Source organism: Spodoptera frugiperda, chromosome 30 (genome assembly GCF_023101765.2).
Source record: "Spodoptera frugiperda isolate SF20-4 chromosome 30, AGI-APGP_CSIRO_Sfru_2.0, whole genome shotgun sequence".
Lineage (NCBI taxonomy): Eukaryota > Metazoa > Arthropoda > Insecta > Lepidoptera > Noctuidae > Spodoptera > Spodoptera frugiperda.
In genome coordinates, this window is record NC_064241.1 from 11361849 (window position 1) to 11388312 (window position 26464).

The 26464-nt window shown below is 33.9% G+C and overlaps 1 protein-coding gene across 2 annotated transcripts in view; it reads right to left on the bottom strand.

The window, feature by feature from the left end:
• Nucleotides 1-535: 535 nt before the first annotated feature.
• LOC118269769 (calexcitin-2) overlaps nucleotides 536-26464 on the bottom strand; it is a 46968-nt gene continuing 21039 nt past the window's right edge. For both annotated transcript variants that reach the window (XM_035585071.2, XM_035585072.2), the window contains exons 3-7: nucleotides 14159-14223; nucleotides 14019-14071; nucleotides 11832-11951; nucleotides 4236-4448; nucleotides 536-1715 (exon numbers count right to left, since the gene is read on the bottom strand). In XM_035585071.2, the coding sequence (XP_035440964.1) occupies nucleotides 1605-1715; nucleotides 4236-4448; nucleotides 11832-11951; nucleotides 14019-14071; nucleotides 14159-14216 (555 nt within the window). In that variant the 5' untranslated portion in view covers nucleotides 14217-14223 and the 3' untranslated portion in view covers nucleotides 536-1604. The remainder of the gene's footprint in view (nucleotides 1716-4235; nucleotides 4449-11831; nucleotides 11952-14018; nucleotides 14072-14158; nucleotides 14224-26464) is intronic.

The window sequence follows — 26464 nt, forward strand, 5'->3', positions numbered from 1 at the left end:
CTTGATACTGTATTCTGTTGAGGTCAGAAGATGGTAATTGTTCTCTAACTTTGGTAGACGCTGAGTTAAACAATAGTTCTTAATGGAAAATAATGCGAGAAAATAATCCTTGTTCAAAAACAAGGAACCGGCTTTAATTTTCTTTACTGCCTCTTTTTTTAGGCAGGTATTATCCCTAACACCTTCTGCTAGGTTATACTGAAAACTGCACTAAAATCAGTTCAGGCAAACGCGAGATCATCGCGCACAGATATACATACATCTAGGTACATATACAAATTGAGAACCTCTTTTTTGAAGTCTGTAAAATTATTTTATTGTCAAACTTGATTGAGCACTCTGATTCTGATTTATTTTGTACGAATATAAATGTTTACTTGTGTGTAATTTATGTATATGATTAACTATAATTATCATGTTTTAGAAACTTCTTTATATGTGATATTTTGCTCAACTTTCCACAATGTAATGTTTATAGATAATGTCTGTGAGAGCTAGTGGGATGATAATACATGAATAAATAAAACTCAGTAAATTATTTACATACATTTAATCATTGCCTATTATATCTATAATATAGCGACTTAACAAGATGAAATTTTATAGATTCTGAGAGCACAAAACATTTGACTAGATCGTTATATCGTATAATAATATATATTAAACATTTTAATTTGAAACATAATTATAAAATGCAACGGTTAAAATTACTATCAATGTGTTAGGGCCACTACAGACAAACTCAGCGATTTTCACGTTGTCAACAGCATAGTTTTAAAGATTTGATTTAATCAATATTTTGTAGTGACCCTTAACGTCGAACTAGTAACAACAATATTAGTAATTTATAATTTAAAAACAAAGCTATACAATAGTTTTAAAGACCACGTAATTATAGATGTTAATAATTTCGTAATTCGGATCAAACCGGCAGAGAAAAATCCAAGATTCATTAGATATGGCTACGAGATATGCTATATAATAATGAGTAAGTGAATAATTTCATTCGTTGTTATTAGTATAGTATCTAAAGATTGAAAAGTTCTAGTAAACTTGAGCCTTAGTAATAAAACGTGAATTTGAAATTGTTCCACTATTAGAGAGAAATATGAAGGTTAATTATTATTATTTCTATATTGAACACATACACACGTAAAATGAAAAATTCTAACCTCCGATCCACGAACGAGTGTACTTGACTTAAGTTGACTCGACAGAACTAAACCTATCCTTTAGCGTTTCAGTGAGACCGCAAGCGATAACTATTAAAGTCTTCGTGAAACTAGTCACGATATAAGAACTAGGTTCGTTATCCATTGAAGTTTCCTTAACAAGCAGCCGATACGGTCTCAGTTGCGACTCGTGAATGGATCAAAGGCTGTTCGATATTGACACATAAAAGGGGTCACGTACGGGCTTCCGAAGCTGGGGATAGCCTAGCCTCCGCTGCGATTACTAAAGCGCCCGTGTGAAAGACCCGTAGAAGCCGAACCTTGTCGTGATTACATCTATTTAATCCATGGAATGTTAGACGGTTTGTCTGTGAATTATCTTCATTTCTCCTCTTGTCTCGTGGTGCACGTGGCGTGCTGTGAACTTGGTGCTTAGAAGCTAGTCCTGCCGAATATAAAGTTGCCGGGAGCGTTGGGATCTTCAGTGGAGAAGTACTCCTTCCATAGCTCCTGGAACTCTTCCCATGAGACGCTGCTCTTGCCCTGGTAAAAAGAAAATAAGATGTTCTATAAATCAACATACTATAAACATTTTTGATTAACAATGAAGACCACGTCTGTCCAAAATTGTTTTGATTCCTGTTTAGATTTCAACGTCAGAAATAATCTTTGAGAATTCCAAAAATAATTTCGTTAACGTGAATTGTTTATGAAACCCGTGACCACGGTCAATGACAGTACACCCAAACATCCCTAGGTAAAATCAAAAGAGAAATAGAGAAATCATGTGATCTACTTATAAATTCTCAGTCAGACGTAAACAAGTCAGTTTTATAAATGATCCGTAAACAGTTGGATGTTAAATTCGCTGTTGACAATCAAACAATGGAATGCTGACTGAAATTCAAATTGAACAAAAAGTATTTATGCCCCAATTTCATTGGTCAGCGCAAAAAAAATGGTGACTCATAAAATACAGGCGATGCAAAAATTAATAACAAATATACGAATCGAATAAATCAATTGTAAATCGTGTGAATATTCAACTATTATTATAAAGTTTAATCGTCCATTTTAATGGAAATCGGAAAAACGATTTGAATTGAGCATTGTGCTCGATTTAATAAATCGCTGTACATTATTCATTCTTGGATGGAACGGGGGAAATTTGATTTTTAAAGCACGCCCGTGTTTATTTTTGTTGAAATTTTTTTTGTTTCAAAAGTAATGACAACGATTTCATCACTTTTTTTCTTTAAGCAATAAAATCAAGAACGATTATGTTTGATAAAATAATGTTATAAGTTAAGACAGGATAAAGTTAATAAAAGCTATCAAAATTATGTTTTACATAATTATGTATAGAACCCAAAAGTCTTAGAAGAAAGAAGAAAACTTGAAGAATTTAAAGAAGAATTATGTATATACGAGTACGTACGTACAAGTACGAGTATATACCTACAGAAGAAGAAGAAGTTGGAAGCCACCAAAGTCTTAGATACTTTACACAGAATATTAATAATGTGGTAATAAAACCTAGCAAACAAGTATCTATCTACCACACACAGTTATTTCAAGGAAATATAACCACGAAATAATATATCGTGATAAAAAAAAACAACTCGAAGATAAACCGACTCCTATTTGTCCTGCCGAGATAAAACTTCCTAATTAAACCAGGCTTAGGGAAGGAAGACAATGGCTATATAGATTTATGACGGCCGCAGACTCAGGATCTTTATTGCAGCACTCTTCAAGCCCTGAGCAAACTAATTAGAAATTGCCACCGACAGCATTTTTCCAACCGCTTTAAGAAAATTTTAGGCAAATTACTTTTGGGTTTCTTAAATAGTTATGCTAAGATTTGCATTTAGGAATAGGGAAAGAGCTTCACAAATTGGGTAAGAAACTAGACAGTAGAAAATAAAAGGAAAGTTTTTTTTTACACATCTACCCTTTTACACGTCTACCCATAAGTAACATGTTTACTAAGATCTGGAACTCATCCAGATTATACCATTCAAGAAAACCAAACTATAAAAAAGCCATTCCACTCCCAGTAAGTTGGCTATCTGGAACTGCGAACTGCTTAGTGAGTTACCGGGACAATGGCTCGAAAAGCAGGAATAGGAACGAAGTCGTTATAAGTCAGTAAGAGTCTGACACTCCCTTTCGCCTTGCTCAAGATGAGAGAAGTCATTGGATGACTTTACCCCCCAAACAAAAGAAGTACGTTGGCTATATTATACTTAATAGCATTAGCAACTATAATTAACTCACTCCACTTAATACCTGAAAGGTTAAATGGGAGGAAAAGGCACTTCAGTACATCCTTATTTGGCCAATTGAATTATAAACCTCAGTAATGTAATAAGGGTTCCACTTAGACATTTCACGAAGTATAGATTGACAAAGACGAAAAGAGTCGTTATTGAGTTCATTCTTATTCTAATAGCTTCATGAAATTGAAGACCAATTTTTGAAAGTAGAGTATCTGTTACCAATTATATTATAATTTGAATTCGTTAGAATAATGCCTTAATATTTATTTTTCTCAATTTGTTTTATTTTAAGTATCTGGTTGCTATTTTATTGGATACTTAAGACTTAGGTTGCTTTTCCAACAGAGATGTGCTATGCTACGTTGCTGTGGATGCGTTTGGCTTCCACCAATCATATTCCTTGGTACTCGGAGCTTAGCACTTGTGTAAACGGACTTGGCTATGTTTTATATGGAAATATACGTGCTATGGATATGTGCTATAGATGGCTTCTCTTCTATCGATACATCGCATACTCGAGCGCAACTTCCTTGCACAGCTAAATAGTTTAGTATCAGTAGAAATGATCACATACTTTCACAGCTTAGCTTATCTTCGTAGCATAGCTACATAACACATCTCAGGTGGAAAAGCCCCCTTCAGATCACACTTCTGCTGTTTAGCAGAAATAAAATTTAAAATTACCACTTCACTTGTTTTACATCAATCTCCATGATTACCAACAACCAAAAATGCTGTAAAACCTACAAAAAAATTAACAAAATAACCAAAAGAATCTTACCTTAGCCATCTTAGTAAAGGCCACCTTACACTCCTGAGGGTCGATCCCGTAGGAGGAGCAGACGGTGGTGAACTCATCACTATCGATGGTCCCATCAGCACTGGCGTCTTCGAGTTGGAACATGAACTGAGCATACAGCTGCTGCCACTTGAGAGCGGCTGATGGGTTCTGCGCGTAGTCGTTCCACATCGAGGTCCATTCTTCCACGGAGACCTGGTGAAGAAGGGGAGATTGTAGGAGATTTGTGTTTTGATATCGTTGTGTCATGATAGTTCAAGTTAAAGGGTGTTTGGACTAAGATAATGGCAACGAAACAATGTATCCAAGAATTGTATTGTAAACCTGATTGGAAAAGATTAACTTTTACGCTTTCTTGTTCATTCTTCTCCATAGGACATCTACACTTTGTAACGAGCAAATAGCTTTATTAGAGAACTGACCGACAGACGGTCATTTTTTTTATCGTGTAATTATTTGCTTTGACGTTCGAAAGTGCCTTCCTGATCTATTTGAAACGCACCCTATAAATACTAGAGTAGGGCCAACATATTTATAAAAAACTAAAAATTTGTTGCAAATGGTATTCAAGGATCTCCAGATAAGTTCTGCTATAATCTTCTGCATTTATATATGTAAATCTATGTATCAGAAAAACAATAATTCTATTAAGTAAGCAACATTACCTACATAATTGATAGTTACAACTTACTCCTAACAATCCAACATTAAATAGGAACAAAGAACAACAATCCTAGTACATTTTGTGCAAAAGAAAAGCTGATTCACCTAACAATAGGTACGCACTTCAGTACACCCAATTACAGGGAGGTTGCCTAATTAATTCAATTTGTTGGCAACGGTAGTGCTAATCTATTTACGAGTCAGTTTCGACCCCAATCTACTTGAGAAATGCCCAGGACAGAAGAGAATGGCTACAGATTTATTCATTGCTGGTGATTAAGTTTAGGAGATTCGAAATGATCAAGAGGTTTTGAGATACGAATTGAGATCGTTAATCTTCTCTTTGAACAAACATTTATTTAAAGTTAGGTAGAAGGTGCTTAAAGTCAAAGACCGATTTTTTATAAACATTGTAGGTACATCATTTGTGCTTCAGAAAAAGTATTAGTTATTAATTTTAATCTAAGGACATATTATTTTAAATATGTTTATAATTATCTACCACGAAGACATAATAATATAATTTTAGTTATGCAAGCAAGTTGCATAATGCTAAAATTAAAATTCTTAAAAGGTTTTAATAACCTAACCTGCTATTGCTATTTGTCTAAAGAGGAATGGGTATTGATTGAACTTAGAAACTTCATGTTCAGCATAATATTAGCAACGTCTAGCAAAGCAGTCAGAAAACCAAACTGTCAAGATCCAACCCTTAACAAAACTTAGCGGGTTATAAGTACCCCTACAAATGACAACAATTGATGGTATTAGTTTACCCATATGAACTTTGAGAATACTCTCGAGACGTGAAAGGGTTAAGTCGTGTGTGAAGTTTCTTTAACTTTTTATGGCTAAAAGTTACCAAACTAAGAATAAAGTAGGTACATGATTGCCAAGTTCTATTAAGTAAAGTGGTTCTTGACATTTTGTGTATGGTACTTATGTATTTTTTTAAAGATACTGTAAAAAAAAATACTGTTGGACCCGCTTTGTCTTGTAAAAAAACAAAGTGTTTTCAGTGTCCATATGTACATACATATGGACACTGGACATTATTAATTGTAACCACATGGTTACAAATAAGACTATGAAGTTTGCCATTCATTTTTATTCAAAGTCAAAGATAAATCATTTATTCCAATGAAACCATAAAAAAGAAATAATAGTCTATCAGCCTGTCCGTCAGTGAAGCTAGGTGCTATTAGAATTTACTGTTCGAAGTTCTTCAAAAATGCTTTAAAAAACGTAAACTTTTCCTCAATTGCAGAAGTCTAATAACGTGCGCAGACACCTACTCAAGAATTTATATTAGGTACACAAGCACATGAAGACTCGTAAACCGTTCTTCAATTAACAATTTTCCTCAAACATTATCTAAAAGTAATAACAGTAAAAAAAATCTACACGTAAACAGAAGAGCGATTCGAATCTAAAAAAAAAATAGAATAAAAATATTTCCCACTAATTTGATGACCGTGATAGTCATCGAACTAAATTCTTTGCAGTTTGAGGAAAATGGCGGCTAAAATACCCGTTAAACTGGAATGTTTATGCGTCTTCAAATACCATCTCATCATAAGAATCCCGTAAATCATGTTTCTCAGCGCCCGAACTAAAATTACAAGATTTATGATCGTTCAAAGCTCTCGATATTAAACCGTTACTGGATTAGACCTCCAAAATTATGGGTTGAACCATTTACATTCTCCATAATCTTGTGAGACTAAATTGCACCACGCTCACTTTATGTTCTCGAGAAAACAGACAAAAGTGAGCTTTATTGTCATAATAAGTGTGGGAGAGCCTTGCTTCGGCACGAATGGGCCAGCTCGACCGTTTTATACCAGTGATACATCTTTCGAATCCCCTAATTCCCCAACTACCCCTAACCTACAAAAGGCCGGCAACGCACTTGTAACACCTCCGATGTTTCGGGTGTCATTATGCAGCGGCGATTGCTTACCACCAGATGCGAGGCTTATACCATAAAAAAAAACTTGATTAATCAAGCGCATATTAAAAACAGGTCCTTTTTCACTCCATGTAATAGATACTTAACAATCCTTTGTTCGATACTGGGAGCTGACTTACTATCACCTTCTTTTACCAATCATCAAACAAATCCTTATTTAAATCATTTCACATTTTTATTTATAGTGTCATTTAACGATAAATTATTATTAAACATACATAATTTTACTTTTACAGAGGTTTGAATAAAAGGAGTGACAAAAATTTGAAATAAAAAGCTCTATAAGTATTTGCGATCAACGTGAACGTCAAACGACCATTGTTCCCCAGAATTATGGATCCAATAATTTACATACTCCATAATCGCATCAGACAAAGCCTAAATTACACACAAATGACGCGTGGCTCCGTTCATTTAAAACGCCGACGGCTCAGTGCGAACAAAAAGTGAATTACGAAGCAGAAATTCTAATAAAACCTGAACGCGGTAACAATGCTTGAAAAAATGGTTTCATAATTAAGCGGGGTCGCTTTTGGCTTAAGCCCAGCGATGTAGGGTTAATAACGGTGATTGGAAGAATTTCTGTGTCATTTACTTTTTGTTCTATTTTAGGTTTTTTGAAGGTTTTGAGTAATTAGAAACAGGTTTGTGGTGGTATAGTTTTGGCTCTAGGTTTAGGTAGAGCATTTTTGGTATAAAAACCGTTTTTTGATTACGATAGCGGGTAGGCTGGAATCATACCCGATATATGGTAGTAGACGCACCACATCGGAGCTGTGGATTACCTAACACGTTTACCAGGGCTCCGGTTCGAAAAGCAGGAGTAGGAACGGGGTGGTTTTTAATCAGTAAGTATGACACTTTTTCTCGCCTCACCCAAGGTGAGAGAAGGCACTGGATGATTAGGGGTACCCTCAAAAAAAGACACCACATGTATGTACCTTCCTAAGTTAGCTTCATTGAACTACGATATATCGACTATAGACGTTACGAAGCACGAGAAACACAATTAGTCTACAACAACACTAATTTTAATATACATCCAAAAACAGACAGAAAAAAATTCATGCCGAAAGGTTTTACTTTGAAATCAAAATTGAGGAGAGCTCTCAGAATTGAATGTTCGGTTCAGACTATAACAACAGAAAATTTAATAAAGGCAGCTTCGTTATTTTAAGATATTGCCCTCCCTTGTACGATGAGCCACTTTACTTTTATGGAGCACTGCTTCACACTCTAATGATAGTCAAACGTTTGTGTTATCTTCAAAACTTTTGATAACAATTAATAAATGGTAATTAAGTATTAGTATAACTTTCGTGAGACATACTAAATATGTTATCAGCTTTCTCACGTCATTTTACGAGGAACTCGACTAGTTTTAATCCGTTCGTGAGTAAACCGATAACATAATAATTAATGACTATGGAGTTTTTAATCACTTTGTAATCTGAAGTACTGATACTGAACTTACTGAAGAACTAGTATGATTGGCTTATGAAATAATACTATTGATATTTCTGAAGTGTATGTATACAATATACAAATACATGTTTATCTGAGATAAATGCTTTGACTTTGAAGTAACCCTGACCTTGATATGGTTTATTTTACTGTTTACAAATTACTAACACTTCCCAGTTGCATCTACATGTTCTATTTCAAAGTGTGATAGAAAACAGATCGTAATTTCAATCCAAAATAGGACTGGCAGAAGTTTAAATATTTCTCGTATGTCGAAATGGTACCTACTTTATTATAGACAGTTGAAATAGTAGTAAAAAACCGTTAAGCGAGATGTAAGAATTTGTCATTTGTAAGCCACCTATTGTTTATAAATAATAATCTATACATATAATAAAATCTGAAAAGTGCTGTCTGTACATTGAAAATAAAAATAAAAAAAATAGCAGGGGTTATTGTTATGCGATGTCGAACCCAAAAATGTAATTAACTTTTTTTTGTCTGTTTGTCTGTTTGTCTATTTGTCTGTTTGTCTGTGCGTCTATGCGCGCTAATCTTAGAAACGGCTGATCCGAATTGGATCGTTTTCACGAATATATTGTGGTATGCTTCAATTTACATTTAGTGTCGTTTCATGTCAATCGGTTCATAAATAAAAAAGTTATGTCAAATTAACGAATCACGTCGAACACTATTCTATGCTTATACCATTAATCTCCGCAACTATTTGACGGATTTGGTTGAAATTTGGTACATATATAGTTTAGAACCTTTTTATTTCAAAAATTTTTAGTTTAAGTCCGTTTTTAAACTTTTTTCAATGCCCTAAGTGAGTATACATCTATTAAATTCAAAGCAGAGCTCATTATGTTGATTTTTGAAGAGTTCCCTGGAATATCTTCTACATCTCATTTTTGAAGACATTCCGCGACTCGGGAACTATGTGGTTAAAACCAAAAAGAGATTGACCAATTTGTATGGAATTTTGGCTATTTTTGAACAAGCAGTTCAGCTAATAATATACATATGTTTGATTTAATAGTTCATATCAGTAAGAATGAAGATACAAACTTAGTTTTGTATCCAGATTTATATTTAGTTTTTTTTTACATTTTATTGTAGCTGTTTATGCATGAAATAAAACATTTTTTTATTAAAATTCTTTATTAATCTGATTCAAATGTAATTAAAATATGGTCTAGCAACTGCAGGTGGATTAATATTTTCCTGGTACCTTGCCCAGCTCAAAAACCAAATAATAGTCATTATATGTGCACAGAAATCTACTGTTCTACGGCCCACCATGCAGTGGCAGCAATATTGTTTTATAGCTGCCCTCCCTTATGTTATTCTCATATATATACAAAATATGTTTTTCTACTAATTGTTACTATGTATTTTCCCACGCAATAAACTGCAGTTGACTGAAGGGACGGGAAACCTTCCAGTAGGCTCCGGCAGTATTTCTGCATAATTCAATCGTAAAGGAACATCGCCTCTTATGTGTTAGCCATAGTAGGTAGTGAGTAGTGAAGAATCAGATCCGTGAAGTCTTAGAAAAACAACACTCACAATGCAAAAGAACAAAGCGAATAAATCTGTATTTTGGAAAAACACAACAGATTGACAGCACTGAAGTCAAATTCAAAGTCAATACTTGGTTATCATAACAAATACTAAAATAAATGTGATTTTTTATACTGCAATTGATACAAAGTTATTAGGATCAGACATTTACTAAAATAAAAATAAAATTATTGGTAAATTACATTTTTGTTGAGCAGCCTTTATAACAGTTGAAATAGTTATAGTAACAAACAGTTAAGCGAGATGTAAGAATTTGTCATTTGTAGGCCACCTATTGTTTATATATAATAATAAATAAATAAAGGATGTATACATTTGTCAACCACGCATTAGGCCTAAGGAAAAAAGAGACGTATTCCACAATTTTCTCATTAAAAAAGTAACAATGTATCTAAGGTTTCCCCGAACAGTTATGTGTACAAAACACATGTCAGGAATGAGGAAAAATATTCAAGACCTTGGAGTTTATAACGTAAACATATCATTAGATCTGTTTTTCTTCGAAACATTATGTTGCTATGTACATATGTATATTTAGTTTTCATTATAATAGTATCTTGTAAAACAAACTGTTCTGTACAATGCTGTACCCTTTGTACATGTTTACTTTACGTTTTACGCAACGAGAGCGCGTTCGGCGTTCTTATTGGCCAGCTACAAAGAACCAACCAATCAGAGCGCCGATTCGTGAAACGTAAAGCAAACTCGTACTAAGGGTAATGTTATAGGTTCTTAATTATATATAAAATGTAAACGTTTGAAACTTCTATCTATTGAGGAATAAATAATACTGTTTTTTAGAGAGGGAAAGTCATCCAACGACATGACAACAACGAGGTAAGAGGCAGTGTCAGACTCTTACTGACTTAAAACCTTCCCGTTCCTTCTTCTGCTTCATCCAGTCCCCATTTTTTTAAAGTAAGATAATATCTATCTCCCATTTAGCTAAAGACGAATTAATCGCGTACATACAGGTCAAACTGAGAACCTCCATTTTTTGAAGTTGTTTAAAAATACAAGAAAATCTCAAATCAAAGACAAAAACATAAATAGGATTAAAGGAAGCCATTAACGGGAGAAGTGATAAAAAAGTCAATTTACAAAGAAAAACAATTTTAACTTGAAATTCCGTTGATTTTGTTTGGCAGCCTACTTTCCATTTTGATGAGCTCAAAATGGGAACTAGCAAAAAAATAATCGAGCTCGAAGCGTTCAGATTCTCTTGAGTATTTGCAAAGGCTCGAGCAAATTCCTACTACAATATGTGTCTGAAGTGTTTTCGCTTCTTTTTTCCGGCATTTTAATCAGATATGTAGATTGGAGTTAGCACTGAATTTGTCAAAGTCAAGATTACCAAACAAATTTGTTCTTGTAATAGAAAATTGATATTGAGACGTGAAATGATATTATCATCTATCATAACGATATGCGGTTAGATTCAAGATACCTGGATTTGAAGTAATTTTACAGTAATCTGTGGTGGTTTTTCATTAATTTTTTTATGGTAGTTATAAACTGGTAGACGAGCAGACGTATCACCTGATGGTAAGCAATTACCGCCGCCCATGGACACCCGAAACACCAGAGGCGTTACAAGTGCGTTGCTGGCCTTTTATGGGTTAGGAATTTAAGGGTTGATGGGGAATCGGGGATCGGGCCCGGGATCTGGTAACCTTTCTCATACAACGAAACACAACGCAAGCATTTGTTTCACGTCGGTTTTCTATGAGGTCGTGGTATCACTCCGATCGAATCGGCCCGAAGCACGGCTCTAGCAAACTTAAAGATTATAAAATAGTTTTATTTTTCATGAAGAATATGCCATGAAGAACATGTCTATAGTGATTCAAAAATATCTCATGCTCATCAGCAACGGAATCTGAATAACTTACCTGTCCATCTTTGTTGGAGTCAGCCCTCTTCCGAAGTCCATCCCAGATCTTAATCATGATCTCATGTGTCTCCGTGTTCTTGGGGTCTCCGGGCTTCCAGCCTCGGAGGTGGCAGATTTTCTGTAGGGAAAAACAAAGGTATTACTTATACGGTAGGTGAGGTTGTGAAGAATGGGTAGAACAGAGAATATTTGGAGTAAGTACATATTAGTTAGTTATGTCATGAATTCCATTCTAGTGAGACCAAGGTCATTGCTAAACATAGAAAGAAAGAAGAAAGAAAAACAGTATATTTACACCATTGTAAGATATTACAGACAAAACAAGAATATAACAAAAAAAAATAAGGCGTAAAAAGGCCAATGATTTTCAGCACTAGCCATCATTATCAACACAAAGATGTGCATTGTTAAGTAAATGCCTGGTTCTTAGTTCACCACAAAACATTCTTCTAAATCTTGTGTACTGTATGTATGTAATTTTATCTTTGTATACTGCATAACACTTAAATATTCGACAAAAACAAATACACATCAACTCTGAAACACCACAAACTAGCATTAGTGTTGTGCCTCGCTCCCAAACTAACACATTTCACCGATTACCGATTGATTAATGTTCATATCGAGATGAATGATGTGAAAATTATTGCTATTAACGTCTCCATACTTCAGCTACCGATCAATATGTCCGTCGAAATCGGAGCCAAACTAATCGATTACGTCCAAATTTATATCGGTAACAACCAATCATTGGTGGTGCACTTTACGTTTTTTAAAATGGCGAACCGGGAAGTTTTAAAAATAGATTTATTTGACCTATATAGTTGTTATCTGTTTGGGCCATTAGCTCGGATTGGATGCAACATTGAAATAACGAATGATCAATATTTTGATGGAGTTTACATAAGACTAGTTGGAAAAGATTTATTCTAAAGTGTTGATGAATTTATTTGTGTTGAAGCTATGTTGAATTTGGACTGACTGACATGAGTGTGTGAGTTGATTTAGCTTTAAAGGATGGAAAACATACTTTTAGGCTTTCGGTTAGTTATAAAAATTGTAACTATGTAAGGGCTTACCACAATGAGTATGTGCCATGAAACTGTTAACTAAGAAATTAGGTTTAGTTCAGAAAATAATATGCTTGAATTGTCACGCCTTTTATCCCCGAAGGAGTAATTAGGGGGTGAGCCTATTGCCATAAAGCACAAATCCAAACTCTGTGCTATTGCTGAGAACTTTTTGAAAATATGAAAGAAGGCCAGTTGTACTTTGCCCGACCCGAGAATCGAACCCGAGACCCCTTGCCCGGTAAGCGCACTTATGCTTGAACTTGTATTATAAAAAGTATTTCATAAAAATACATAAACACTTTTGTTATCTTTATACTAACTACTTTAATCCACTTTAAAACTTAAAGAGTTACTTGTAGACTACGTATACTTCACTTATGTATGTGGCGTGCTCTTTTAGTTTAAAAGTCTTAAAAACTTGATACAAGCTAAACAAACTGTAGAAAATCCCACCAACCCACACATAAATCTACCTTATCTAACCACACTTGGTAAACTACACACACACACACACACACACTAGCACCTGTGTACATGAACAATATCTTTGGTTGAATCGAAAGCCATAATGAATGTGTATTGGCAATCGGGAAACAATTGGAACCGATTATTCGGTATCTCGATGTGGAGAAACGATTCAAATCGATTGTTTGCTATTTGGATAGGTACTAAGAAATGGGTTCTTTTTCTATTCTATTTGCTGTTTTCTTTCTTACTTGTGAGATTCTGGGGTGCCGATGATTGTGAAGATTATTGATCAAAATTTTCTCAAGATATAATAATTAATCTCCCGATCAATTTCAATCATGGTGGCCATTTTGTTGTCTGTAAGATATTTGTTTTTTTTTAAACAAAACTTTTTGGCTGACGCGGGCATCGAACCTGCGACACGTTGCACGGCAGCCGGTCACTCAACAAGCACTGCCCACCGTGCAGTCTCTCAAGATACTATTTAAGTGAGCATAATAGACAAAGTAAGTAAGTACTTGACCAAATGTTTTGATTTTCCCTTGCCAAAAAGTCCTGCATTATAGCAATTGACTTTGGCAATTAGTATCAAAACTTTTATAACAGAGCAAAAAGTAAAAAAAAGAAAATGTAAAGCGACTCACATCAATAGCCAGTTCGAAGTCTTTCCTTTCTATCGTGCCGCTCTGATTGACATCTGAAAAAAAAAGGAAAGTTTTAACAAGCCTTAATAAAACCCCCTCCCTTCTTAAAACTTTAAGGCCATTCTTTTATATTGCTTTACCAAAGAAAACGTTGAACACGTAGAGGAGCTTCTTTCGTCGGAATTCGGAGATAGACATGGTTAATCTGAAACAATGGAAAGATATATTAATTAGGGTTGAAGTTTCTAGTTTGTTCTGGTATTTTTTTTTATTCAAACATAATATATTTAAAGTTTACGAACTTTACGTTATTTGTTTAAAAAAAGATAATATAAAAAATTCACATGTAAGATATAGGTAATTAATCTCTCACGATTTCGATCATGGTGGTCTGTGAGATATGTATTTGTTTGTTTTTTATAATAACAAACTTCCTGTTTCCGAGCTAACAATGGTTATTTTACATAGTCATTTTGTTAGCCAATCACTTTGGAAGGCGCGGGAATCGAACCTGCGTTATGTTCCACAGATGGTGAACCGTCACCGACAAGATACTATTTATCTGAGGACAATAGACAAAGTAGGTAGGTTGTACTAGTCCAAATATCTTGATGTTCCTTTACCAAAGATCCTACATTATAGCAATTGATAGCAATTAGTATCAAAACTTCTTATGTTTTAACTATGTAAATATTTCACATCAATGGCCAGCTCGAAGTCTTTCCTTTCTATCGTGCCGCTCTATTGAAATCTACAAAAAGAGGAAAGTTTGCCTTAATAAAACCCCTCCCTTCTTAAAACTTTAAGGAAATTCTTTTATATTGCCTTACCGAAGAAAACGTTGAACACGTTAGTACAGCTTCTGTCGTCGGAATTCGGAGATAGACATGGTTAATCTGAAACAATGGAAAGATATATTAATTAGGGTTGAAGTTTCTACTTTGTTCTGGTGTTTTATTTGTCAATTAAAACATAATATATTTAAAGACATAGAACGCATCTTTTTTAAATATGACAGTTGATCACGGAAAAATGTATTACCTCGTATCAAAATATGATTGTAGCATTACAAATGTCAATAAATCATGATTTGTATGTCAAGACAATGATGTAAATAATATTTCGTAATATTTAGGTCTACAAATATACAGGTTGTGTAAATGTTTGTTTATAGGCTCGTCTTTTATTCTTATGATTCTAGTAAAACGTGGGAGTATTGTTAGTACATTTCTGCCTAACTCCCTTCAAGAAATAGTAGGTGTAAACAGGAGAACAAAAAGCAAATTGTTTCATCTTTGTTTGACTATCTGTCAGTTAAAAACTTTTTTTCTAGGAACGCGTTGAAATATCAACTTGGATCATGGATAAATGTAAATACTAGTAAATTATGATTTGTATGTCAAGGCAATGATAAAATACTATTCTTTCTGCAAAACATAAAGGACATAGAAAATTAAAATCCATAATTGATTAACACTTTCACTTGAACTTAATAGATTACAATAATTAATAGGAAAGAAATCTGTAACCGTATAAACAAAAGTCGGAAGCCGTCAAAATAATGAATAACTTTATCCTTGCTATAATAATATAACTATTCAAGATTACGAAAACTTAAAAACTCAATTCACAATAATACAAAAAATAAAAAGAGACCTATCTAGCGTTTACGAGCACCAAAAACACTGTTATATGAAAACAATAAGCATTCCTATTAAATGTATAGCGGTTCAACTGGTAGAAATAATGGTCTTTTGTGCCTCATTGAAATGCTGAAGTGTTTGGAAGCTGTCCAATAACATAGCTGGGACATGATCATTATTATTCGTTTTGTTTTTTAGTTAGTTTTAGTTTATTCGATGGTCCTCTTATGTATAATTAAATTTTGTATAGGTAACTGGTTAATTGTAAAAAAATGCTTCATAGATATAATAGGGTATGAAAATTAAAAATGTAATTAGTTCATCGGTTAGATAATTAATAAATATTTGTAAATTTTTATATTTTTGTGACGTCTCACGATATTTGAAATCAATATCATGGAAAGTATTTGATTTTGTAAGAAAAAATAGATAGGTGTACTACCTCATTTCAGAATATACCTAATTTGCTCTGTTATGAAAATATGATTATCTTATCGACAAAAAAAAGGGTTTCACTAATATTTATATACAACATATACATATTTTTAAAAGGAATTATATTTTAGCCAACTAAAGCGCCATTTTGTAAAACTAAAATAAAATTGAAATATGAACTTTTATTTGAAAACTTTTCATATATTTTAGTTTAAAATAACATATATTCGAATCTAAATTCGAGTTATAATTATCTTTTCAATATTTGTGTAACCTTTAGTTATTGTAGAATTTTGTTAATGAATCATAAAAGGGACGTTGGTTTAGGACAGAGTTAGTAAAATACTAAATGATTTTTGTTAGTTTTCTGATTGTAGACATTAAATAAATAAAACTATCTCAAAAAATATTTTATTTTGTCTAGAGCTATTTTATGTACTGAATTATCTATGAGTTAAAGCTTTAACATCTATTTGTAACACTAAATTATATAACCAATTGAAATCTTGTAATAAAAAGTTTTATAGATATAATACAAGTAAAAGAATTACTTATTATACACAATACTATATAATAGTGGACCTAAATTTTAGATCCACCATTATCTTTATTTGAAAAAGAAAATCTTAACAAATTCTTCAAACGATATTTTCTATCCACTATCCAAACTCAAAGTCCACTTCAGTTCATGATAAACTTACCTGGCATATAACGTTAATTCTAAACCGGAATTAACTGGAAGTGAGCAGAATTAACTACGGACCCGCATCACAATGACGGACGGGGTCCCACCTTTGGACCAAACCAATAAAACCTTAATGAATGACACTCCGAATAGGACTCACTTTACCTCTGTATTTCGCAAATTAGGTCTCTGAATTTAGGACGACTAAAATTGGCATGTTTTTGAGTTGAAGCTACGATTTTCTTGGTTTGTTTTTGTTCACATCAATAGCCTATAAGTAGCCACTGCTGAAACGGAAACGTGGACTGCCTAGCGGGTTACCGGGGCTCCGGCTCGCAGAGCAGGAGTAGGAACGGGATGATTTTTAGTCAGTAAGAGTCTGACACCCCTTTAGGGAGGAGTCATTGGATATTCACCCTCAAAAAGTCATACATATATTTGTCAAAATATTTCATACTGGAATAGAATCATTAGTTATACACAAATGATAACAATATATCATAATATTAAGGTACTAGAGCCTAGTAAATGGCTCTATGACGGGTCCTTCTCATAAATTGTGTTAATGAAGGTCCAAAATTAGGACCTTAGGACCGTTAAATAAGATGGGCTCTCTTGATAACGGAGTGTGTCTAAGTTTTGTTTTATTGAGATATTTTTTGGCTGTAGATATTATGTTATAAAATAAAATATGGTGTAACAATTTCGGAATGGTACATTCTGTTAGAAGTTGCTGTCTGTCTAGTGAACCTTTTTCACAGTTTATGCCTAATGAGCAGCTTGTAAGACCTATTGTATCGCCTAAAAAGCACACGTTTTTAAACGTCGGAGAGCCATGCTTCGGCATTGCAGGGCCGACTCGATCGAAGTGATATCACGATCTCACAGAAAACCGACGTGAAACAACGCTTACGTTGTGATGCGTCGTGTGCGTGAGGTTAGCGGAGGCCCGATTAACCCCTTACCCAATCTTCCCAATGTCCGATTCTCTAACAACCTTAACATTTTTAACCCCAACGCACTTGTAACGCCTTTGGAGTCGGGTGTCCGTGAGCGGCGGCGATTTGCTTACCATCAGGTGATCCGTCTGCTCGTTTACCGATCTATCCCATAAAAATATCTAGATAACTGGTGAATAGATAGTAAGGTTTCTCTGCCTACCCGTAACAGTAATAAATATCACTGCAAACTTGTATCGAAATCATTAAATACTAATATACATTTGTTCGTGTTGTTTGGCAATTAATAGTCCTAAACTAGTCTACCGGGTGTTGTTTCGAATACCAATTAGATTAGGATTCGGATAACATTGGTATAGAATAGATAAATACACAAATACATTATTTCAGGTTCAGATAATAATGTAATTACCGAATAATTTTATTGTATTTATTACGTTTGTGCAGATTAGGAAAGTTTCAGTAATTGCAAATTTTGTGATAAGTATTACGTACATTTTAATTTTTTTGTAACTTTCGTGAGACATACTAAATTAATTATTATGTTATCGGCTTACTTACGTGAGTAAGCCGATAACATAATAATTAATTTATGTAATTTTTTTATTATCTTATTATTTATATAGGTTCACGCTTGACCACTATCTCACCTGATGGGAATCGACGATGGAGCGCGCTTACCTAGAAGTAACCTATTCACTCTTGACTTAAAGATTCCAGGGTTGTAGCCATGGATATTTATTTACGAGTACCAGTTTGCAATGTGATTGTTTATAACGAACTAGCTACTCATGCACGGTTTCGATAAATAGACTAACCAACACAAAAAGAAATATTCAGTTCGGACTAGTAGTTCCGGAGAATAGCGGTCTTAAACAAATAAACTCTTATGCTTGAAATATTTTATTATAAATATAAAAAGTAATATAGATATTATTACGCTAATAATTTTCTGAATTCATATACATATACAGGGTGTCCCTGAAATCGACGTCCAACGGGCACTAGATGATCAGCAAGGTTCCAACTGTTATCAGAAAAATATAAAAAAAATTCTAAGTCCTACAGTTTTTAAATTACAGTGACTTATGTGTTATCCACGAAAAAGTACACCCTGTGCCAGTCTTTTGACTCTTGTTGCTACAAATCTTTATTTTTTCGTCTGCAGTCTTCCTTACATTATCCTGAATATCTTCAGTAATATGGAATCATAAATTCTTAGCCAACTGCTTTAGATTGGAAAACATTGTTAGTTTTAGAGGAACCAAATACTCTGAATAAAATTTTCACCTTACTTTAAGTGACTGTACTGAATAAATTATGTATGGCGCTAGTAGTGGCAAATTTCACCAAAGTTGGCGCATTTAATAAGGATTATAAAATGGTATAGCACTTTGCAAATTATTTCTTAAATTCGACACAAAAAAAGATTTTTCAACGAAACTCCGTTTCGATGAATTTATTTGAACTTACTAAAAATTGTTCTAGTGTACTCAAATCATACGTTATAACCTTGTATGCACTAGACAACACTTTGCACGCAATTTGTTATCATCATGTTGAAAATCAGCGAGGATCTCTTGTCAAACAACATTGTCTGTCTACTCATAATTTCGCTTGCAGCTTTCATCGGCAATATTACTAGACATACTAGAGAAACTGATGTTGTGTATCATGTTTCACTAAATAATATTGAATGATTGCAATATGATGTTCATAGTGCATCAAACACATTATCAAATGTGTAGTAAAATCAAAAGGAACGGACGCGGCAGCGTCATGTATACAGCATATCGACGCGGTAGTGGTATGGTGTACATGAGCCCTTACGCACAATTACTCGTCATATCCCTATCAAAAAAAAAAAAAAAAAAATGGGTGAATCCTCCGATTAAGTTACGTGTTCATGCCTTGTGATCAAATGCGGGATGAAGCATCAAATATTCTTTAGTTTGTCGAGAAAGAGTTATTTGCACCGTTACAAGGAATTGCAGCTAAAGCAAAAAATAATTTAAAAAATAATTAATCAACACGGCGCAAAAAACCCAGTGCTCAGCTAAAATGCCAAAGCCCGAGTACGATGGCTCGAGATGCACAACACCAGTTCGTCTAGCGATAATATTGCCGACGAATGCTGCAAGCGAAATCACGGGTAAAGAGACAGTATTGTTTGACAAGAGATCCTTGCTGATTTTCAACATGATGATAACAAATAGCGTGCAAAGTGCTGTCTAGTGCATACGAGGTTATAACGTATGATTTGAGTACACTAGAAGAATTTTTAGTAAGTTTAAATAAATTCATCGAAACGGAGTTTCGTTGAAAAATCTTTTTTTGTGTCGAATTTAAGAAATAATTTGCAAAGTGCTATACCATTTTATAATCCTTATTAAATGCGCCAACTTTGGTGAAATTTGCCACTACTAGCGCCATACATAATTTATTCAGTACAGTCACTTAAAGTAAGGTGAAAATTTTATTCAGAGTATTTGGTTCCTCTAAAACTAACAATGTTTTCCAATCTAAAGCAGTTGGCTAAGAATTTATGATTCCATATTACTGGAGCAATATTCAGGATAATGTAAGGAAGACTGCAGACGAAAAAATAAAGATTTGTAGCAACAAGAGTCAAAAGACTGGCACAGGGTGTACTTTTTCGTGGATAACACATAAGTCACTGTAATTTAAAAACTGTAGGACTTGGAATTTTTTTATATTTTTCTGATAACAGTTGGAACCTTGCCGATCATCTGGTGCCTGTTGGACGTCGACTTCAGGGACACCCTGTATACATACACCCACTTCATACATTAACTCAAGGTTTCATAAACAGTGGCTTTTTATCCGGTTATTGCAAAATTAAAGTAACGTAGAATTAACTACGTTACTTTGAATTGAAAGAAAAAAGCAACGTCACGCCTTTTAACCCCGAAGGGGTAGGCAGAGGTGCTCATTACGACATGTAATGCCGCTATACAATGTATAACCACATTTCACCATTTGTGTTATAGGTCCCATGTAATAGGGGGTGAGCCTATTGCCATATACTGGACACAATTCCAAACTCCGTGCTACTACTGAAAAACCGAGAAAAGCCCAGTAATACTTTGCCCGACCCGAGAATCGACCCGAGACCCCTTGTCCGGCAGTCGCACTTGCGACCACTCGACCAACGAGACAGTCAGTGAATTGAAAGAAAGATACTATAATTATGATACACACTGTACATTACTAGGGATTGAGATCTCGTGAGATTAATGAGATTACTTCAGTAAAGGATTCGTTTAATATCAGAAAAGAAGGCTGTTTCTTTCATTTGTTATTTGGTAGTTACGAACGTCAAAGTAGAAGTAGTAAATTACATAATATACTTATTATAAAAGAAACTAGCTTGTGCCTCCAACTTCGTACGCGTAACTTTAGCCAAAATTCTCTTTAGACAATTTCTGAAAAAAAAGTCGTAAAAATGTATGTGTAATATAAATTTTACTCAAATTATTATTTGCAAACAAACAAGCGAAACCACCAATGTTGCGAAATCACGAGATCTCTCGCGATCATGTTTCATAATCTTACCAGATCTCGCTTGAAAACCAATCTCTCAATAGCTACGTTCTCTAACATTACCAACAGAACAAAGTATTACACAAAAAACGTGACAAAATACTAATCTACACACACAATTACACATTTACATCCCACCCCTAGCCGTGGTTCTCGTTAGAACAAAAAGTTTCTCGCTGAGTTTACCCTAAAGTTGTTAGGGTTCCGTACGGGTGAGGCTCGATAGATTTGTAGCACATGGTGCCTGCAATAACACGAGATATTGATGCCGTTGGCTCACACGTGCCTCTCTCCGTGTTATATAAGGTTTATGGGGGGGGGGGGGGGTGGGTTTATGTGTAATTAGGCTGTGGTAGAAATTATTTGGAATATTGATAAAGGAGACTGGATATGAAAGTCGGATATAAATTTGTTATATATTTATATTTTATACTCAATCACGTCAAAACGGTTGAAAAGATCGGGATGAAATTTGGAACAGTTGTAGATTATGGTCTGGAATAACTCAGAAGCTACTTTTTCCCCCGGGAATACGGGCGAAGCCGCTGGCTGAAGCTAGTCATAAAATATACCTAAAAAAGTATTCATTCTCAATTCAAAGCCTGTAGAAACTTGTATTAAGTATTTAACAATAACAATTTATGTAAGTATTTAACATATTGTCGGGAGTAGCTATTGTCAATCAGTAGTTGACTGGTTACAATTTCGAAATTTATAATCACAAGTGACATGACGGCACACGAATTGTTTCTAAACGTGTCTCAAAATTCATACTTCACCATTACAAAACCGAAAAACCAACATTTATTAAAATGTATCAAGCAACAAGTATTGACAGAAATGTGTAACTATACATAAGTACCTACTTACTTTAAACATATTCATATAAATACATAGATTTTATACATACGTCTTCGTCTAAAACTCGATACAAAAGGCCCTTATCGAGAGGTTTTAATGGCGTAGACAGCCATAAATCTGAGACCTAACTTACATGGGATTGTCCGGAAAATGGAACAACCCTTATGTTGGGCTATCTAGTAAAACTTTATTTGTACTAGGCCACTCGCTATAACTCCGTCCTTATCGCTTTATTCCTCTGTGCTAGATTTCTTGAGGTTCGAAACTAGGTTTTGCTGTTGCGGTTTTTTGCTTTAAGTCTATTTCATAAAAAATAATAGATGGTATGTAATGTCTGCTTACTTGAAAATCTTATATGAAATATAATGTGTTCTAAAATTATCTACCACAGCCTTAATGGGACGTAGTGAAGAAATTTCGTACCCCGTACCAGTTAATTTAATAAATTTGAGAACATAAAGAAGTTAAATAAACATTGACTCTACTCTGCATAACGTGGTTCATAAATACTCACGATTCGTCGCTTTATCAATGAAAACAATTGAATAGATGAAGTGACAGTGACAGTGAAAAAGATAGCTCTTTCATAACAAACTCAAACGTAGATTTTTTGTATGAAAAAGTAAAATACAATCAATATTTTTTACATTCTACATTGAGTTAAAATGGTTTTTAATATAACCCTAAAGACCTTCCCAATTCTAAGCCTACTGAACTATAAAGAAATATAATAACTACCGAACTGTCATTTCAGTTTAATCGTCAATTAGAAGCTCCAACAAGATTGGCGTTGTACGTGTCTTGATTATAATTCTCAGAACTGTATTGTATTTTAATAAACGATATTGAAGAACGTTTTAGTCTTGAATTTCGGTATAAGTCTGGCAATAATATCAGCTGGGTCTATTAGAGTGCTTTTTCACCAGAGATGTGCTATGTTACGTTGCTGTGCTTTTGACTCTCGCCAATCATATTCATTGGTACACATAGTTTAGCACTGGCGGAAATGGGTTCAACTATACTATGTTTTCCATCCATAGCACGCACCTTTCCATATAAACAACTGCGTTGTCATATTTTAGGGTGTTAGAGAAGTACTAAAAGAGGTGGTAATTTACAAAATATTATTATTAATTTTTTCTTTAATACCACCAGCTTTTAATCTGTTAAATAGTTCATCTTTCTGCCCTTTTCAAGAATAAGAAGCGTGATATTATACTACACTATTGTCGCTACGTTTACCAAAATCTTAAAAATATTACAAAATATTTTCCACAGCTTGCTGAAAGGTTTCAAATTCAATATGTAAAAGGCTTAGGCTGAGAACATGATAAAATACAAACATTCTAGAAAAATATTTATACTCTAGTCTAGTCTCGTGTAACCTTAGCATAACGGGATTTCTCTAGAAATATATTTTCTTATTTTAAGAAATTTTATGTTTCAGAAAAGATATTGTGATCAGAGTATATTCAAATTAATATTATTTAGTATGCAGCTTATACTGTTTTACTCACATACATCAACAGCCAATTAGTTGCCACTGTTGACCAAAACCTCTTCTTACATGGAGAAGGTTTGAGCATTAATCACTACGCTTGTTTAATGCAGGTTGGTAATTTCAAACTTATAATTAGAAATTTTAAGCCCAGGTTTCCTCATGTTGTTTACCTTCACTGTTTGTCAATTATCTTAGAAAGTGGAAGATATAATTTGGAAATAGTCACAGTGGTAATTGCCGTTGGTAGGTTTCGAGCCCGTACTCTCATGCCTGGCCTCCACGTCACACGATGACAACGAAATATAAACGAATTTTACTATTATACATGATGACTGTAGCAAATAATTCAGGCAAAAATATATAAAATATAACCCTCCTACAATAAAAACCGCTCGTTCTCACCAGGGGTTTACTTCCAAACTCTGCATATATTCTGCCATTAAAATATTAGTGCCTATTATCGCTCCCCATATATATGTATACGGTACATATATACTTAAAACACAGTAAATGAGCCCTTATCTTAACGTGGAACAATGAATAATTCACATATACGAAATCCCTGGATGATGGTGATGTGAAATTTACGTTGCTCGTTAATTTGCCAAATGTTTAATAAATGGGGCTATGGTGAGCCAGTTGTATTTGATTGTCTGGTGTATTCTTTTTTATTTGTATTTGTAAAATGAATAAAGACCAAAAGGTGGTTTGTTTAAAACTCTTTGGTGTAGAGTAGATGAGATAGATTGGCTATTTTATAAGGCTGATTTTCCTAACGTCGTCGCAGAAAATTTTTAAGGTAAAAATATTTTTTATTATTTGAGTGAGTAAGCCATATATTTCAGTATTTATCAACAAACACATATTTAGTCCATCTTTACTTCTAAAGTCAAAATCAAAATTATTTATTTCAAATAGACCGGAAAGACACTTTTGAACGTCATGACTCGTCAAAGTAAATATCACAATATTAAAAAAAATATCCGTCTGACGGTCAGTCCTCTAGTGAAGCTATTTGTATACTTACTCTACTTTCCACAATCCCACTGACCCTAACTTTTATTTTAGGTAACCTAGACTTCTACTAATCTAGCATACTAAATAAACCTTAGTCCATTTCTATCGGTCAAACCTCTAAATATACCAAACACTAAACCGCTCCAGTAAAGATCTATTTTAGAATAAAAGTGGTCTGGTCTAAAATACCACTGGGCATAAGGTCAATGCCGACCAAACCGCAATAGATGGACTGGAATAAGCCAGACTGTTTTATTTTAAATATATTGCCTTGAAAAGCAGTCAGTTTGTAACTCATAGAAATAGAAAAACATTGTAAATATCCCGTTTCAAGTTCTGATACTAGTGTTAGTGACCATGTTAGTTTAAAAACTTATATCAGTTTGTAAATGTTTTTATAGAAAAATATAGTTTGTAGGTTTCTTATAGTTATAGTTAGTCTAGCTCTGTATAAGTACAAAAATATTAATTTAGCCGTTTCAAAGTCATAGTCAAAGTCAAAGCATTTATCCCAATTAATCCTAAATTAGGCACTTTTGAAACGTCAAATTGAATTGTCTGTCAGTCTGTCTGTCAGTAAAGCTAGGTCTTTTCTTGTCCTAGTATGTACTTTTCCTAAAACCAGTTTGCAAATTGTATAGGAAACCAACAAGCATCATTAAAGAAAGAATAAAATGGTGAAATATGTGTGTATTAATAAATCCACTACATACTAATAGTCCACCTTTCATATGGCACTTATAACGAAAATTACTACATGTTTCTAACACATTGATTTATAACCAACACAAATGAAAATACATAAAACATCATTAAAAATGAATTACGACACAAAATTAATATACGAACAAAAATGTCCTTACGAAATCATAATCACGCAATTTCAAACAGAGAACAAAATAACCCGAAAACGCTTACGTGACTGTCGATATTAAAATGAATGGTAACGAAACAAAAATAAACATAGTTTACCTTTCGCATGTGTAAAACGAAAGAGAAACGGGAGCCGTATTAAATATTTACATAAGAAATTACACGTTCTTTGGCGTACGTGTAAAATTCCCGCGGCTGAGGTAGGGTTAGCGGAATGCCGAATGGGTTTGCGGTTTCGTAATTTGAATTTGGAATTGTTGGGGGCCAGTTTGAAGACAATAGACGTTAGACGCCATGTTGATTTTAGTGACGCGTGGGACTAGGAAGCGGGTTCCATGTATGGCTAAAATAGCATGGCATATTATGTGAATCTGTGGACTGCATAGAGAATGGTAGTGATATAATAGTTTTGTAAATTATTATAAAATATTAGACACGTATTTTTCATTTTCTTCGATTCGAACGATTTGAAATATCACGTGATATTACTTTTAGGTACATTTTATACGTAGAAATGACGTTTTTGCTCCCACTCCTGAACTTTGATTCGTTTTATCTAAGTATTGTATTGCTGTGTATTAAAAATACGTGTCTAATATTTTTTCATTACCTAACTGATGGACTAAATAGATTGTTGATTTTGATACCCCGTCATCATCTCTATTTTGATACTCGATTTTTGACAATATTTTTGAAATATATAGCGTTTTATAAGGTATTCAATTTACTTCTAAGTTGCAAAAATATCTCAACAAACGTTTTTAGGTACATTTTAGGTTCTTGAAACTTTGCAATAGTATAAAAAATACTTGATGTAAGTACCCATTTCGTTAAGAAGATGAACACTTTTTCACTTTCCAAAAAGTAATAGGTGCTCATCACTCTCTTACGTCTCGAATCTTCTAAAT